At 43.5% G+C, this 13,817-nt stretch overlaps 1 protein-coding gene across 1 annotated transcript; it reads right to left on the bottom strand.

Moving 5' to 3' along the window:
* Positions 1-209: 209 nt before the first annotated feature.
* On the bottom strand, positions 210-11,383 carry hsdl2 (hydroxysteroid dehydrogenase like 2). Its single transcript, XM_030742699.1, has 10 exons — positions 11,247-11,383; positions 9,924-10,087; positions 9,731-9,829; positions 9,483-9,597; positions 7,718-7,821; positions 7,537-7,635; positions 5,621-5,887; positions 4,349-4,495; positions 4,139-4,267; positions 210-438 (listed from the first exon to the last, which is right to left on the bottom strand). Exons 1-10 carry the CDS (start codon positions 11,261-11,263, stop codon positions 323-325), a joined length of 1,257 nt encoding a protein of 418 aa, XP_030598559.1. The 5' UTR covers positions 11,264-11,383; the 3' UTR covers positions 210-322.
* Positions 11,384-13,817: the final 2,434 nt, after the last annotated feature.

Consider the following 13,817-nt stretch of genomic DNA (forward strand, 5'->3'; position numbering starts at 1 on the left):
GAAATTATCTATAAAAGCAAAGAGTATTTTTCCAGCAGGCTGCAAACATGTTTATTTCTGCTGTAAATTTGGACATGTATGGAGGCTGACTCACTGCTGGAGCCTCTAGTGGACATTACAGTAACTGCAGCTTGTGGTGCTAAAGGCCTGGAGGTTTCCGATTGGTTGTCACCTGGACTCACCTGAAGGGAGACATCATACATATCCTGTTTGTTATCAATGTACCTTTATTGAGGTGTTAATGAGTTTTTATTAAGGCAACATGTACAGCTACAAAAGGTGAGGGGGTGGGGCCTGTAGGCCTGTGGGCAGGGCTTCAGTTTCACAGTTTGGCCTTGTTCATGCGGTTCATCAGTTTCTCCAACTTGATCGCGAGCGTCATGTCTCCTTTGATCTTCAGCTTTCCCGACATGAACGCCATCGTGGGCTTCAGCTTCCCTGAAACAGCAAGTCAAGTCAAGTCAAGTTTATTTATAAAGCACATTTAAAACAACGACGTTGACCAAAGTGCTGTACAAGATCTGTAACCCCAAGGACTATACTAAATAAAAATAAAAATATATAAATAAATAAATAAAATAATAAAATAAAATAAATAAATAAAAACATTAAGAACAATAAATAACATAAGAAAATTAAAAATTAAAACGTTTAAAACAAGTACCATAAAATACCATAAAACAATCATCTAAAAGGAGGTAGCACTGCAGCCAAATGCCAAGGAAAAGAAATGTGTTTTTAATAGAGATTTAAATGTGTGTATCGTCTGAGCTGTGCGGATATGGAGAGGTAGATCGTTCCATAGCTTTGGTGCTGCTGCTGCAAAAGCTCGATCACCTCTCTGTTTTAGTCTAGTTTTAGGCCTCTGTAAGAGCAGCTGGTTCGATGACCTCAGAGCTCTTACAGGGGTGTGACAGTGAAGCAGCTCAGACAGATACAAAGGTGCCAGTCCGTTTAAGGCTTTAAAAGTAAGCAATAAATCTTAAAATCGATTCCAAAACGGACAGGGAGCCAGTGAAGGGATGACAGGACTGGGGTAATGTGTTCATGCTTTTTTAAACCGGTTAAAAGACGAGCTGCCGCATTCTGGACTACCTGCAGGCGGCGCACAGATGATTGATCTATGCCAAAGTACAGAGAATTACAGTAGTCCAGGCGGGAAGTAATAAAAGCATGAATAACTTTTTCCAGGTCCTGCTGCGGGAGATAAGGTTTTACCTTGGCAATGACTCTGAGTTGGTAAAAACTGATTTTGGTAACAGCACTTACTTGCTTCTCCATTTTAAAACTACTATCTAAAATGACACCCAGATTTTTCACAGCATCACGACAGTGAGGAGCCAAATGACTCAGAGTGCCAGAGGAGTAGCTTGAGGGGTCAAATTTACCAAAGCATATGACCTCGGTTTTGCTTTCATTAAGTTTTAGGAAATTGTTTCTCATCCAGGACTTGATGTCACTTAGACAGTTCAGCAGGGGTTCCCATGGATCTCTGCTGTTCAGTTTGATGGGCATATACACCTGGATGTCGTCAGCAAAACAGTGGAAACAAATATTATGTTTCCTAAAAATCGACCCTAGAGGCAACATATACAATGAGAAAAGAATTGGGCCCAGAATGGACCCCTGAGGCACTCCACAAGAAAGCTTTGCTGTGGTAGAAAAACAGTTTCCTAGATGGACAGAGAAACTTCTATCAGTAAGATAAGATCTGAACCAAGTCAGAACCGTGCCTTTAATGCCAATTTCATGTTCTAGGCGGGATAGAAGGATCTCGTGGTCCACAGTGTCAAAGGCAGCTGACAGATCTAGAAGTACTAAAACTGCAGGACTACCAGAGTCCACAGTTAAAAGCAGATCGTTAAAAACTCTTAAAAGAGCCGTCTCTGTGCTGTGACGCATTCTAAAACCTGACTGAAACTTTTCCCACATTCCATGTTCACTTAAAAATGCTTGAAGTTGCTTAAAAACAACTTTTTCAAGAACCTTGGATAAAAATGGTAATTTAGAAATTGGTCTGTAATTTGAAAGAACATCAGGGTCAAGGTTCTTCTTCTTGATTAGAGGCTGTACAACTGCATGTTTAAAGGCAGCTGGAACACAACCAGATGCAAGCGCACTGTTAATCAGAGCGAGGATAGTTGGTCCCACTGAATCAAAAGCCTCTTTAAAAAGGCGAGACGGAACACAGTCTGTGGGAGAGTTTACAGGTCTCATATTGTGAATCACCTCCTTTAGTGTGGAGAGTGTGACAGGCTCAAACTGCTCAAAGACAGCTCTGCTGGGAGGAGGTGCAGATGAGTCTGTTTCAGCCTGAGGTGATGAAGGCCTGAGGGCAGAAATTTTTTCCACAAAAAATTTCTTAAAGTTTTCGCTCAGTGCAGGACAGACCTTCGCTTGGTTCACATTACAGCGAGGATCAGCGAGTGAATTAAAAACACTAAAAAGAAAATGAGGCCTGTGACTGTTACTTGAAACAATGTTAGAGAAATAAGCAGACTTTGCATATTTTACTGCTTTCTGGTATTTCAATAAACAGTTACGCAGGATCTCTAAGGAGACATGGAGCTTATCCTTTTTCCACCTTCTCTCAGCGCGTCTGCACTCACGTCTGAGAGCGCGGGTTGTCTCATCCAGCCAGGGCTGGGAGGAAGGTTTGGTGCGTTTGGTTGTAAAAGGGGCAATACAGTCCAGTACAGCAGTGCAAGCAGATATAAAAGAGTTAGTGAAGTCCTCGGTATTCAGGCTCAAGCAAAAATCCAAATTGCTTAAGTCAGAGTTTTTAAAAGCAGCTGCAAAATCAGCAGCGCATGAAGAGTTAACCAAGCGCACACGACGTGTAGAGGATACTCTATTTATCCCAGAGCTGGGGAGCGCTGCTGTAAATAAAACAGGAAAATGGTCCGATATACCACAGTCACGTATCCCTGTGATGCAGACTCTAAGTCCATAAGACAACACCAGATCCAGTGTGTGACCTTTTTCATGAGTGGGACCACGCACGAGTTGTGTTAAGTTAAAAGAGTCAATAAGCGAGGCAAATTCTTTAACCAGTGGACCACTCTCACAACACACATGAATATTAAAGTCGCCAACAATTAAAATACGGTCATATTTTAGTATGAGACCCGTCAGCAAGTCAGCAAAGTCACCGATGAAGTCCTTCGTGCACTTCGGTGGTCGGTAAATCACCGCGCAGAGCACCGAGGGGGAAGAGTTTATCTCCAACAGCTGCAGTTCAAAGCTGGCGTACAGGTCTGCCGAGACCTGACGACAGCGAAAACTGCATTTAAATATTGAAGCAAGTCCTCCACCTTTTCCAGAGATCCGCGGGGAGCTGAAGAAAGAACAGCCGGGAGGTAAAAGTTCGGAAAAAGGTGCAGACTCACCAGCATGAAGCCACGTCTCAGTCACAAACATAAAATCCAACTGCTGTGCGATGAAAAAGTCATTGAGAAGGAAAGTTTTGTTGGCTAACGATCTAGCATTTAGTAGGGCCATTCGGATGTCCAGATCCTTGTTAGCTGAGGCCGGGGCCCGCTTCAACAGGCGAAGGTTAGCATGGTTTACGCCGCCTCCACGATCCCGCATCCTGCGCCAGGACGAGGGACGCCGAGTCTCCAGGATGACAGGTGGGACAATCGGCCTGATCCAGCGACGCCCGAAATCCACAGGCAGCCCAACAGCCTTGAGGCGGCAAAGACCACCATCCAGGGGGTAATGAACAGACAAACCTAGGAGTCTCAGGTAAGTTTTGACCCGCACCGCGATACCTCCACGCTTTCCGCGTCTCCTCTGGCGTTTGTTGGGGACCGGAGCACTGGGCAGCCGGCGCAAATTCTCAGGTACATCCGATAGGTGTGGAGGAAAAATCGTTGAGTTTTTCTTTACAGTATATGCTGGTACCAAAACAAACTGGAGGTTTAGAAGTGTCTGCCGATCGTAGGTGATCAAAGCGGAGACATCTGGGCAGATGACTACCAGGAACAGAGCGACAGCAAACAATACACAGAACAGCTGACGGCAGGCCGTACACAGTGGCGCCATCTTGGTTTGGTCAGGACTTTGGCAAAACAGCTTCAAGTGGCATATAATGGGTACTACAGTTAAACTTATTGTTGCCATGGTGACAGCTTACCTGAAAACATCTTGCTGAAGTCACTGGAGTCCATTTTCATGACAACATCAGCTTTGGCCGGGGGCTCGCCCTGCCCCACGCTGCCGGAGCCATTCTTCAAGTCCAGAAACCAAATGCCCGTGTGCTCTCCTTATATGGACATAAACAGGTTTGCATTTAAAGACACGCCCAGACCTTATTTGAAAAAAAAGGCTGCCCCGTCCTAAGTACCTGACAGGTCGAACTGATAGATGCCCTGAGTCGACTTAACAACATCTTCGTTAATGGCTCCTTTGATGACATCAAATGTGCTTTCTACTGGTCCAGCAGAGGTGGGCGTGGCTGATGAGGATGGCGGTTTGAAGGCTGGGGTTGCCCCTAGAAACCAGGAGAAACAGGTGATTAGAGCAGTGAAGCCACCAAAGGCCGCTCTAGGGTGAGGCTCCTCTAACACGGTCAAAATAAAAAAATAAAATTAATAAAATTAAAAAATTTATATATAAGTGTGTGTATATATATATAATATATATATATATATATAGTAGAGAGAGCGAGACACACAGAGACAGATACATGAGACAGACAAGACACAGAGACCAGAGACAGAGAGACATGAGACAGACAGGACACATGATACAGATACATAGAGACAGATACGCCATAGAGGACACAGACAGACAGACTAGAGACAGAGACAGACAGAGAGAAACATAGAGACACAGAGAGTACACAGCGATGAGATACAGACACAACAGAGAGAGGACACGACACAAAGAGAGACACAGAACACATACAGACAGACACAGACACACAGACAACCAGACACAGAACACACAGAGGCCGAAGACACAGAACAAGACAGACAGAACAGACACACAGACAGCAAGAGACACGACACCACAGACAGACAGACAGAGACAGACACAAGACAGACAGAGACAGACACACAGACAGACACGAGACAGACAACAGACAGACAGAGAAGACACAAAGACAGACAGGACAGACACACAAAGACTACACACTACAGACAGACACAGACAACAGACAGACAGACACACAGACACAGGACACACAGACACAGACAGACACACAGAACACAGACACAGAGACAGACACACAGACAGAGACATGACACACAGACAGAGACAGACACACAGACACCAGACAGAGACAGACACACAGACACAGACAGAGACAAGACACTACAGCACATACCTATACATACACACATACATCTACATACCACACATACATACATACATATACATACACACATACACACTACATATACATACACAATACATATACATACACACTACATACATACCTACATACACACACAACACACACATACACACACACATACACACACACACACACACACACACATACATAATTTCATTGACTAAAAATATTCAGATATTTATACACACACACACACACCACTGACAGTACAGGTGGCATTATCTTTACAGTCTTGGGCAGGTGCGTTTGTTTTACCGTGCTGCTCCATCTTCTCCACCAGTGACTCGGGGGTCTCGTCCAGGAAAAAGTCTGGCAGCAAAGGGTGACCCGGTTGGATGGCGTACTGCTCGAATTCTCTGACGCCCTGTTCTCTGAGGATGTCCTCGTCCACAAGGAAGTGACCCGTGTAGTCCTTGGGGCGGGACAGGATGGCGTAGGCGGCGTCCGCTATGATGTCAGCTTTCCGACACTGTTTACCAACACCCTCTCCGCCCAGCATGTCCATGGCTGCGGTCTGGATAGCTAGGGCAACACCACACCAGTGTCAATTTTGACAGCAAAATTTGATTTAGTTTTAGTCATAATAGAATAGAATAGAATGCCTTTATTGTCATTATACAGGATGTACAATGAGATTGGAGGGCCACTCCTGTTCAGTGCCATGTAACAGAAAATCAAACTCTCTAAAATAAAAATATTATAAAAATATTATAATCTAGTATAATCAATATAATCAAGAGATATACAGAAATAAACAATGTGTAAAATATACAAAAAATAGAATGTATAAAAATATATACATACATTGGTGCATCTGTACATTGTAAGAAAAGTAAATATGTGTATACATATAATAATGAAGATGATGAATATTGCACTTGGTGAATGAATACTGGATATTACACAATATAGGAATGTTAGATATTGTTCAGTATGAATAATCTAATATTGCACAGAGATGTGGGTGTTGCACAGTTATGGTGGGTGAGTGTGTGAGTTCAGGGTGGTGATTGCTCTGGCGAAGAAACTGTTCTGGAGTCTGTTTGTTCTGGCTTTGATGCACCTGTAGCGCCTGCCAGAGGGCAGCAGGTCAAACAGGTCAAAGCCAGGGTGTGAGCTGTCCTTGATGATGCAGCGGGAGGTGTAGATGTCCATCAGGGAGGGGAGAGGGCAGCCAACGATTTTTTGTGCTGTCTTGACTACCCTCTAAAGCCTGACCCTGTCTGCCTCAGTGCAGCATAATTTAGTCATCTGAATAATTTTAGTTTTAGTCGACTAAAATATAAAGGGTGTAAAATGTAAATGCTTTTTCTTCAGTTCCCTTGAATTAGTCATTATACACACTTAAACAAAATTAAACATTTATTAAAAGTTATGGAATATTATTAATAATATTAACATTAGCATTTCACCTGCTTCGACACACCTGATCATTAACACCACCTTACTGAGATAATCCGAGCGTGTTACAGCAGGACGCTCTGAAAGGTACAGGGCAGTGTTCAGGACTAAGATTATAAAGGCTAATCCACCGCGGTGTGGAGATTTTCTCTGAACACAAACTGGGAAAAACACTTTACCCTGCATGACATTAAAATGCTGACCTTTGCATGGAGATCTGGGTGACTGGTTTGCAGATGTCGTTTAAGATTTGTCGTGTTTTTACCCGAGATAGTCGCCCCACATGGTTTACACATCGTTTTGTCACAACGTCCTAGGACAAATGTGTCCATACATCGGCTCTTCTCTTTCTCCCTGCTGACATTGGTTACATCACTTAGTTCTATCGGAAGGAACGACCAATCACAGGCTAGTTTGGTCTTCCCGGGTTTACAGCAAATTTGTGCAACTGTGCGTTTGATTGGATGTTTTCCTAATTTGTCCCACCCTGTCACAAAATTGAACCAGTTCTGATTGAATTTCGTCCCCGCCAAGCATTTTTTCTCATTTTCATTCATTGACGAAAGTGTCAATTAATTTCGTTATTGTTTGTATCATTTAGGTAGTTTTTATTTAGTCATCGTCTCGTTATCGTCATGAAAAAAAGGGTTGTTGATGAAACCTATGACGAAAAAATTTCGTCAACAAAATTAACACTGCACCACACAGAGCAGGGTTAATAATACAGAAAAATCTGCGTTAGCGTGGTTAGCACGCTACCTGCTGCTCACCTGTTTTAGGCCAGAGGGCATTGACGGCGATTTGACCTCTGAACTCTTCGGCCATTCCCAGGACGCACATGGACATACCGTACTTCGCCATCGTGTACGCTAAAAAAAGAAAACAAATCAGACGTGTGAAGGCTGCACAGGTGCATGATGGGACATGGGGCCAGCTGGTTGCTATGGTTACCAGTGTGGTTCTTGAACCAGACGGGGTTGAGGTTGAGCGGCGGCGACAGATTCAAGATGTGAGGATTTTGACTCTTCAGCAGGTGAGGGATGACCAGCTTCGACCTGAAACGCACAGACGCCCATTAAACACGTGACCACACACATGCACCTACACACACACACAAACACTAACTAAACAGCTAAATCACAGGTGTTTAGTTAGTTCTTTATTCTTAAACCAGGTCTCTCAGTTTGTAAAACAGTGTCTGCACAAGTTGATGCGCCACAGAAGAAGTCACATGGTCAACATAAGTGACATAACATAAGTGACATAACATAAGTGACGTCTGGAATCACGCTGCCTTTTAGATGAAGCTGATTGGCTCACACAGGCAGCTGCAGAGAGCCTGGTGGAACGCATGTTCGTCATCATGTCCCTGCTTTACAAAGCTGATGGTCCGCAGTTCAAACCCCACCTTAATGAGCGCTAACACCCCTAAACACATTCTAAGCTCTCTCATTATGAGTTTACATCATCTGGACAGATGTGTCCCTGCACAGCTGCTTTATTGACTGGTGCTGAGTCTGAACTGTTACAAACTAATTTATGGTCATAGAGCGCCCTCTAGTGCTGCTTCAGGTTTACTGCAGCTCTGTCTGAGTGCAGGGGGTTAAATGCACTGAGACACAGACCCTCACTCACAGCCTCTTTGTTTCACCTTGGTGGGAAACTTGAGATGAAGGAAAAGGAGAATTTATAAGGAAAGATGATGGTAGATATTAAAAACTACAAAACCTGCACCTCCACCAGCACGGTTCTGTTGGTCACATGAGAGAAATATCACTCATTAAAGGCTGTAAATTTAAAGAAGCAGGAACTGAAACCCTAATTCAGACCCAGGAATACTGCTGCAGAGTAATCACTGAAGGAAACTTCCTTCCATCCACTGCTTATCCCAGACAAAAGAATTCCTGTAGCACATTCCTAATGCAAACTGAACCTTGAAGCCACTTTGATCAGTGAATCTGTCATGATCTGATTACAGCAGCGTGCTGCTCTGAGCTGTCAGTTTAAAAACTGATGACCTGCAGCTCTGTCAGGTTTGCTGCACCGCCTCCTCTCCTAAAGCATGGCCTGGTCCCTCCTCTCTGAGGCAACGAAAGAAAACTTTATTCCTGCTAAAAGCACAGAAACTCACTGCCTTCATATTTAGAGGATGTCAGTGTTGTGGCTTACACATTTGCTTATGAGGCTGCTGGTTCAATTCCAACCAGAGACACAAACACACCCTTTGGGAGTAGCATCAGGTCCCTTTGCTCAGTTTCAAACCCTCCTGTAAATCTATGTGACAGCACCCTGTGTGTTTGTGAGGCTCATGAGGCAGAGTGTGGTGGTTTAAACCCTCGGTGCAGTGTGTAACTATGCTGCTGCTGTCGTGTAGGATTCTTTAACATGCACGAAGGGAAATGAATAAAATGACGTCGCCACTCCTGTTTTTATGATGCGCTGCATTAAAATAAAAAAAAAAAGGGGCGCTGCTCTTTATTTCCTGTTGCCATGGTGACTGAGTGATCAACCCCGATCAGCTGTTCTGGAGCTCAGTCCTCAGTAACTCCTCACTGTAAGCTGCAGGTCAGTGACACCTGTTTATCTGTGAGCCTACCTGTTCTCACCTGTCAGAGACCTGATCTACAGCTCGTGTCTGACTGATGGCTTTCTGCAGCTTTAAGCATCTTAGCTCACTTCCTGTTTAAAAACCAGAGACTCAGGTATGTGCTCGTACGTCAGATAAGTTCCTCTCAGGTTTATCCCCAGCATCAGGTCGACCTTCTTCATCGGCGTCTCCAGAGTTCCCGTCAGACTGATGGCGCTCGCATTGTTCACCAAGATGTCGATGCCTGCCAATCAGACAAGAACTGATGATGGCACTGCTGAGGCGGAGCGTTTCCAGAACAGGTATTTACTTCCTGCTCTGATCAGTTAGGTGATCAGAGTGATTATTAATCAGCGATTTTAAGAATGTGTCCTTACCTCCAAACGCATCCACGGCTTTCTGCACAGCATCTCCGACCTGGCGCTCGTCCCGAATATCGACCACACATGGCAACGCTTTGCCACCCGCCGCCTCCACTGCAACACACACACACACACACACACACACAAGCGTGCGCATAAGTTCAGTGAAAAGCTCGCTTGTTAACCTGCTGGTGTATCAGCACCTCACCCTCCTGTGCTGCGGTGTAGATGGTCCCAGGCAGTTTGGGGTGGGGCTCGGCGGTCTTGGCAGCAATCACGATGTTGGCACCATCTCTGGCAGCTTTAAGAGCGATGGCCTTCCCAATACCTCGACTCGCTCCGGTGATGAAGAGTGTGCAGCCAGCAAGCTTCCTGCAGCAGGAAGAGAAGTTGACCTACGTGCCAACAACACCCCCTAACCCCTAAGATCTAAGTAATCCCAGCCATTTTGATTAAATTAATTCAACCTGGATAATGTCCCAATTAAAAAAAAAACCCAAAACAAAACAAAAAAAAAAAAAAAACACTAAGGCTTTTAATTTGTAAAACAAACACTTCAAGATGACAGGAAGACACTTGTATCGGACGAGAATAAATTTCAGATTAAAAAAAATAAAAACTCACACGTACAGATTGTTTCTACTTACGCGAGAACACGGTTTTATTTTGAAGGTCCACTTCCTGTCAGTGTTAGCCACCGGAAGCTTTCGACGTTTGTTTAAACAAAATTAACATAAATCTCAAAGTTTCCATAAAGAAACGACCTTCAGGCAAAACCTTCCCGCTGAGAGAAACAGTAAATACCGCAGGAAGAGCTTCATTAGCCCGGGAGCTAGCTGGCAGCGGTGGTTACTGGGTAATTTCTGCTGTTGCCAAACTCCTATTGAAACATCTGGCGCTTTAAAAAGTTCTGCTCAAAGGTCAAAGGGCAGAAGGAGAGCTGGATCGATGTCTGAAACATGAAGTTAGATCAGTTCATTCGGCTACATTACACTAGCTATAAACGTTTATTTTAATAAAATTATGAGTAGCAGATTCAGGCTGCTGTTATCAAACTTTTAGCTGATTTCTGAATTGAGTACGGCCATCAGCTGTAGCCGGAAACTGCAGATAAAAACCCTTTGCCCACTGCAGGCCGTGATCACAGGTGTGTTACCTGCTCAGCTCCCTAAAACAGGTTAAATCCTTTATGATTTTAAAGGTGGTCTGAGCAGGGCTTCGTTTGCATGCAAGGGCAACAGCTCAACCTCAAATACGCAGCGGTCACCAGGCTCAGTGGAATAACCTTTAACTTTAAAATGCCTTGCTCACAATCAGATGACTGCAGGAGTAGAACAAAGTACAGCAGGTTTCCACACGATAACTCTTCGCTCATTAACTCGGCCGCCTGAAAATCCCCAAACAGAACCGTCTTATTCACGAAAAACTCCACTTTCCCCCAGCGGTGCCTCTCAGTCCGGCCTCCGGGCGCAGCACGACTTTAATCGGCCGAATTTGGGACGCAGTTCCGCGGGCGGGAGAGTGCACTCACCCCGTGTTCTGCAGCATGGTGGGCTCAGGTGAGTCAGAATATGCAGGAAGAGATCAGATTGTGCAGAGAGGCTGCGGGTCGTCTTCTTCACCTTTAACCCAATTCAAGCTCCCCACTCCGCACCCGGAAGCCGCACATCACCTACTTCCGGTCTACTTACCAACACGTTTAATATCGACCCGTGATTGATGCACTCAGGCGGGTAAAGGTGGAAAATACTTTATTCGTTCAAGTACTAAAAAATATTTTTAAAAACATTTTTAATACCACTAAAGCTCCTTCAGGTGTCCTCGTCAGAATCAGTGGTATTAACATGGTACAAGATAATGTTTAGGTGTTACAAGTGTGACACTAACACGAATCACAAGTTTCTTAAAATTAATTTTACTCATTTTAATTTTTTACCATTTTCTTTGGTTGGATGTATCTGCTGGGTCCCACAATAAATGTCACAAAATGAAGACGCTTTAATTGCTCTAATTATGCTTAGTTAAGGCATTTAGATTTTTTTGTCTCCATTTTTATAATCTAATATTTTGTGCACATGTCTAAAATGACCATCCACCCTGTCTTTAAGAAATCATCTAATGAACTCAGTGACATTACCACCCCTTAGATACTAACTTTAGCTAAAAATGTGGCTTTTGTTCATATGTAGAGACATGATAATTTAACAAGTCTGAACGTTTCCCTCAAAGCCCATACTACTAAGAAGGTGAGTCAGTGGTGTGTTTTGCATCATCTTAGAGCAATGAGTCCAGGTGGAGCAGACAGAGCAAGGCGAAATCAGGACACCGTGATGCTTGATTACCTTTGAGAGGGAGAGGTGGCATGAAGACAGAAACACTGGAAGGGTATCAATGAGGTCAGTGAGAGAAGAGGGTGAAAAGGCAAACCAGTGCCCATCTAGTGTCAGGGCAGGAGAGTTCATCCAAATCACCACAGTCAACAGCCAATGCTCTGATGCATCATCAAAAAGTGAATTCACCCATTCAAACTTACTCAAGGGTCTATAAAGCACCCTGAGCTGACTGTTGTGATTTGGTGCTGTATAAATAAAACTGAATTTGAAGTAAAAGCTCTGATTTTCCACAAAGCCATAAGTGAAGATGGAAGAAAATACAAAAATGCTAAAAACAAAGAAGCAGCTGATTCTCAGGAGTGGTCACTGGAAACAGGAAGTACAAGCTTCAAAGGTTTGCCTCAGCTGCTGACTTCACCGACTGTGGGAGGAAGTGGATCAGCTCCATCCTCGTTTCTACCAGATAAATGACAGCTGAGTGCAGCCACACACACTTGAAAGTTTGAATAAAGTCTAAAAACAGTACAAAGTTAAAAGTAGCAGCTGAAATTTAAAAACCAACCTCTCCTCTGATGTCCGTCAGTCCCCACAGACTCCAGGTTAGGATATTAAACATGTTCACAGTCTGGTGTCACACCAACCCTCTGCATTAGTGATGGGTCGGTTGTGAACGATCCGGCTCTTTGAAGTGAACAGTTTATTCTTTTCGTTTGTTTTTTGTGGAAGCTGCATGCTATTGGTTAAGATGTGTGGCAGAATCTGCATGTCTACATGGAGCAACAGGAGTGGGGAGAAGGGCAGCGACACAGTGAGTCCACACAGATCAAACACAGGTTGCATCTCCTGCAAAGTTTGCTCAGAGAGCAAGAAGATGCACTTTATATAGAGGCTACATGCAGGAATGGTGAGGAAAAGTAATTCATTTTACACATTTTTTAACTACAGTCTGAGGAGCCATTTGGGAGTCCAAAGAGCCGGCTCTTCTTTGGGAGCTGAGCCAAAAGAGTCAAACTTCCATGAATCTCATGAATGAGGAAATTAAAAACAAAGGATTACAGTTCAAATAAACCAGATGAGATTCCCAAGGTAACAAAATGAAAAGAAAACCCAACACAGCAGCCATTCAGCTGAAAAGGGTCAAATGCAGCACACCTGTGAGGTAACAGCAGGAAAACCAAAAATGGAGGAACATTATGCAGATTTGACCTGCTGCATCTACAGACACCACAACACAATCTCACCTCCAAATAGCCAACACACTGTCACTGAGCTGGTCCACAAACATGAGAATTGACCCCACCATCTGCAAGTGAGCTGAACACCTGCTACAGGTGTCCTTTATTATCAGCTTTGATTGGTAATGAGTCAAGGCTGCGTTCACCAGTACTACTGCATCCATCCATCCATCCATCACTGCAGCAGATTTAAATCTGACCCCCTCCCTAATTTTGATCTCTTTGTATTTAAATAGTTTTAAATCTAAGGTTTATTTATTTTCTAATTCATTTTAATCTGAGGCATGTTCATTCATTATTGTTCACTTAAAGCATAATTTTTATCTGTATTTATTAAAATTTTCTATAAATGCATTTTCTATAAAATGTATTAACTTACTGTTTAATAGTGACTTTGCAACTAAAGTGTCATTTTAATTTTTTAAATTTATTTTATATTGCATTTAAATCCATATAGTTTACTTATTCCGAAGTCTTCTAATTATTTTATTGTATTTTTTTTTTAATCTGAGGTGTGTCCGCCAGTCGCCATGT

Source organism: Archocentrus centrarchus, chromosome 12 (genome assembly GCF_007364275.1).
Source record: "Archocentrus centrarchus isolate MPI-CPG fArcCen1 chromosome 12, fArcCen1, whole genome shotgun sequence".
NCBI lineage: Eukaryota > Metazoa > Chordata > Actinopteri > Cichliformes > Cichlidae > Archocentrus > Archocentrus centrarchus.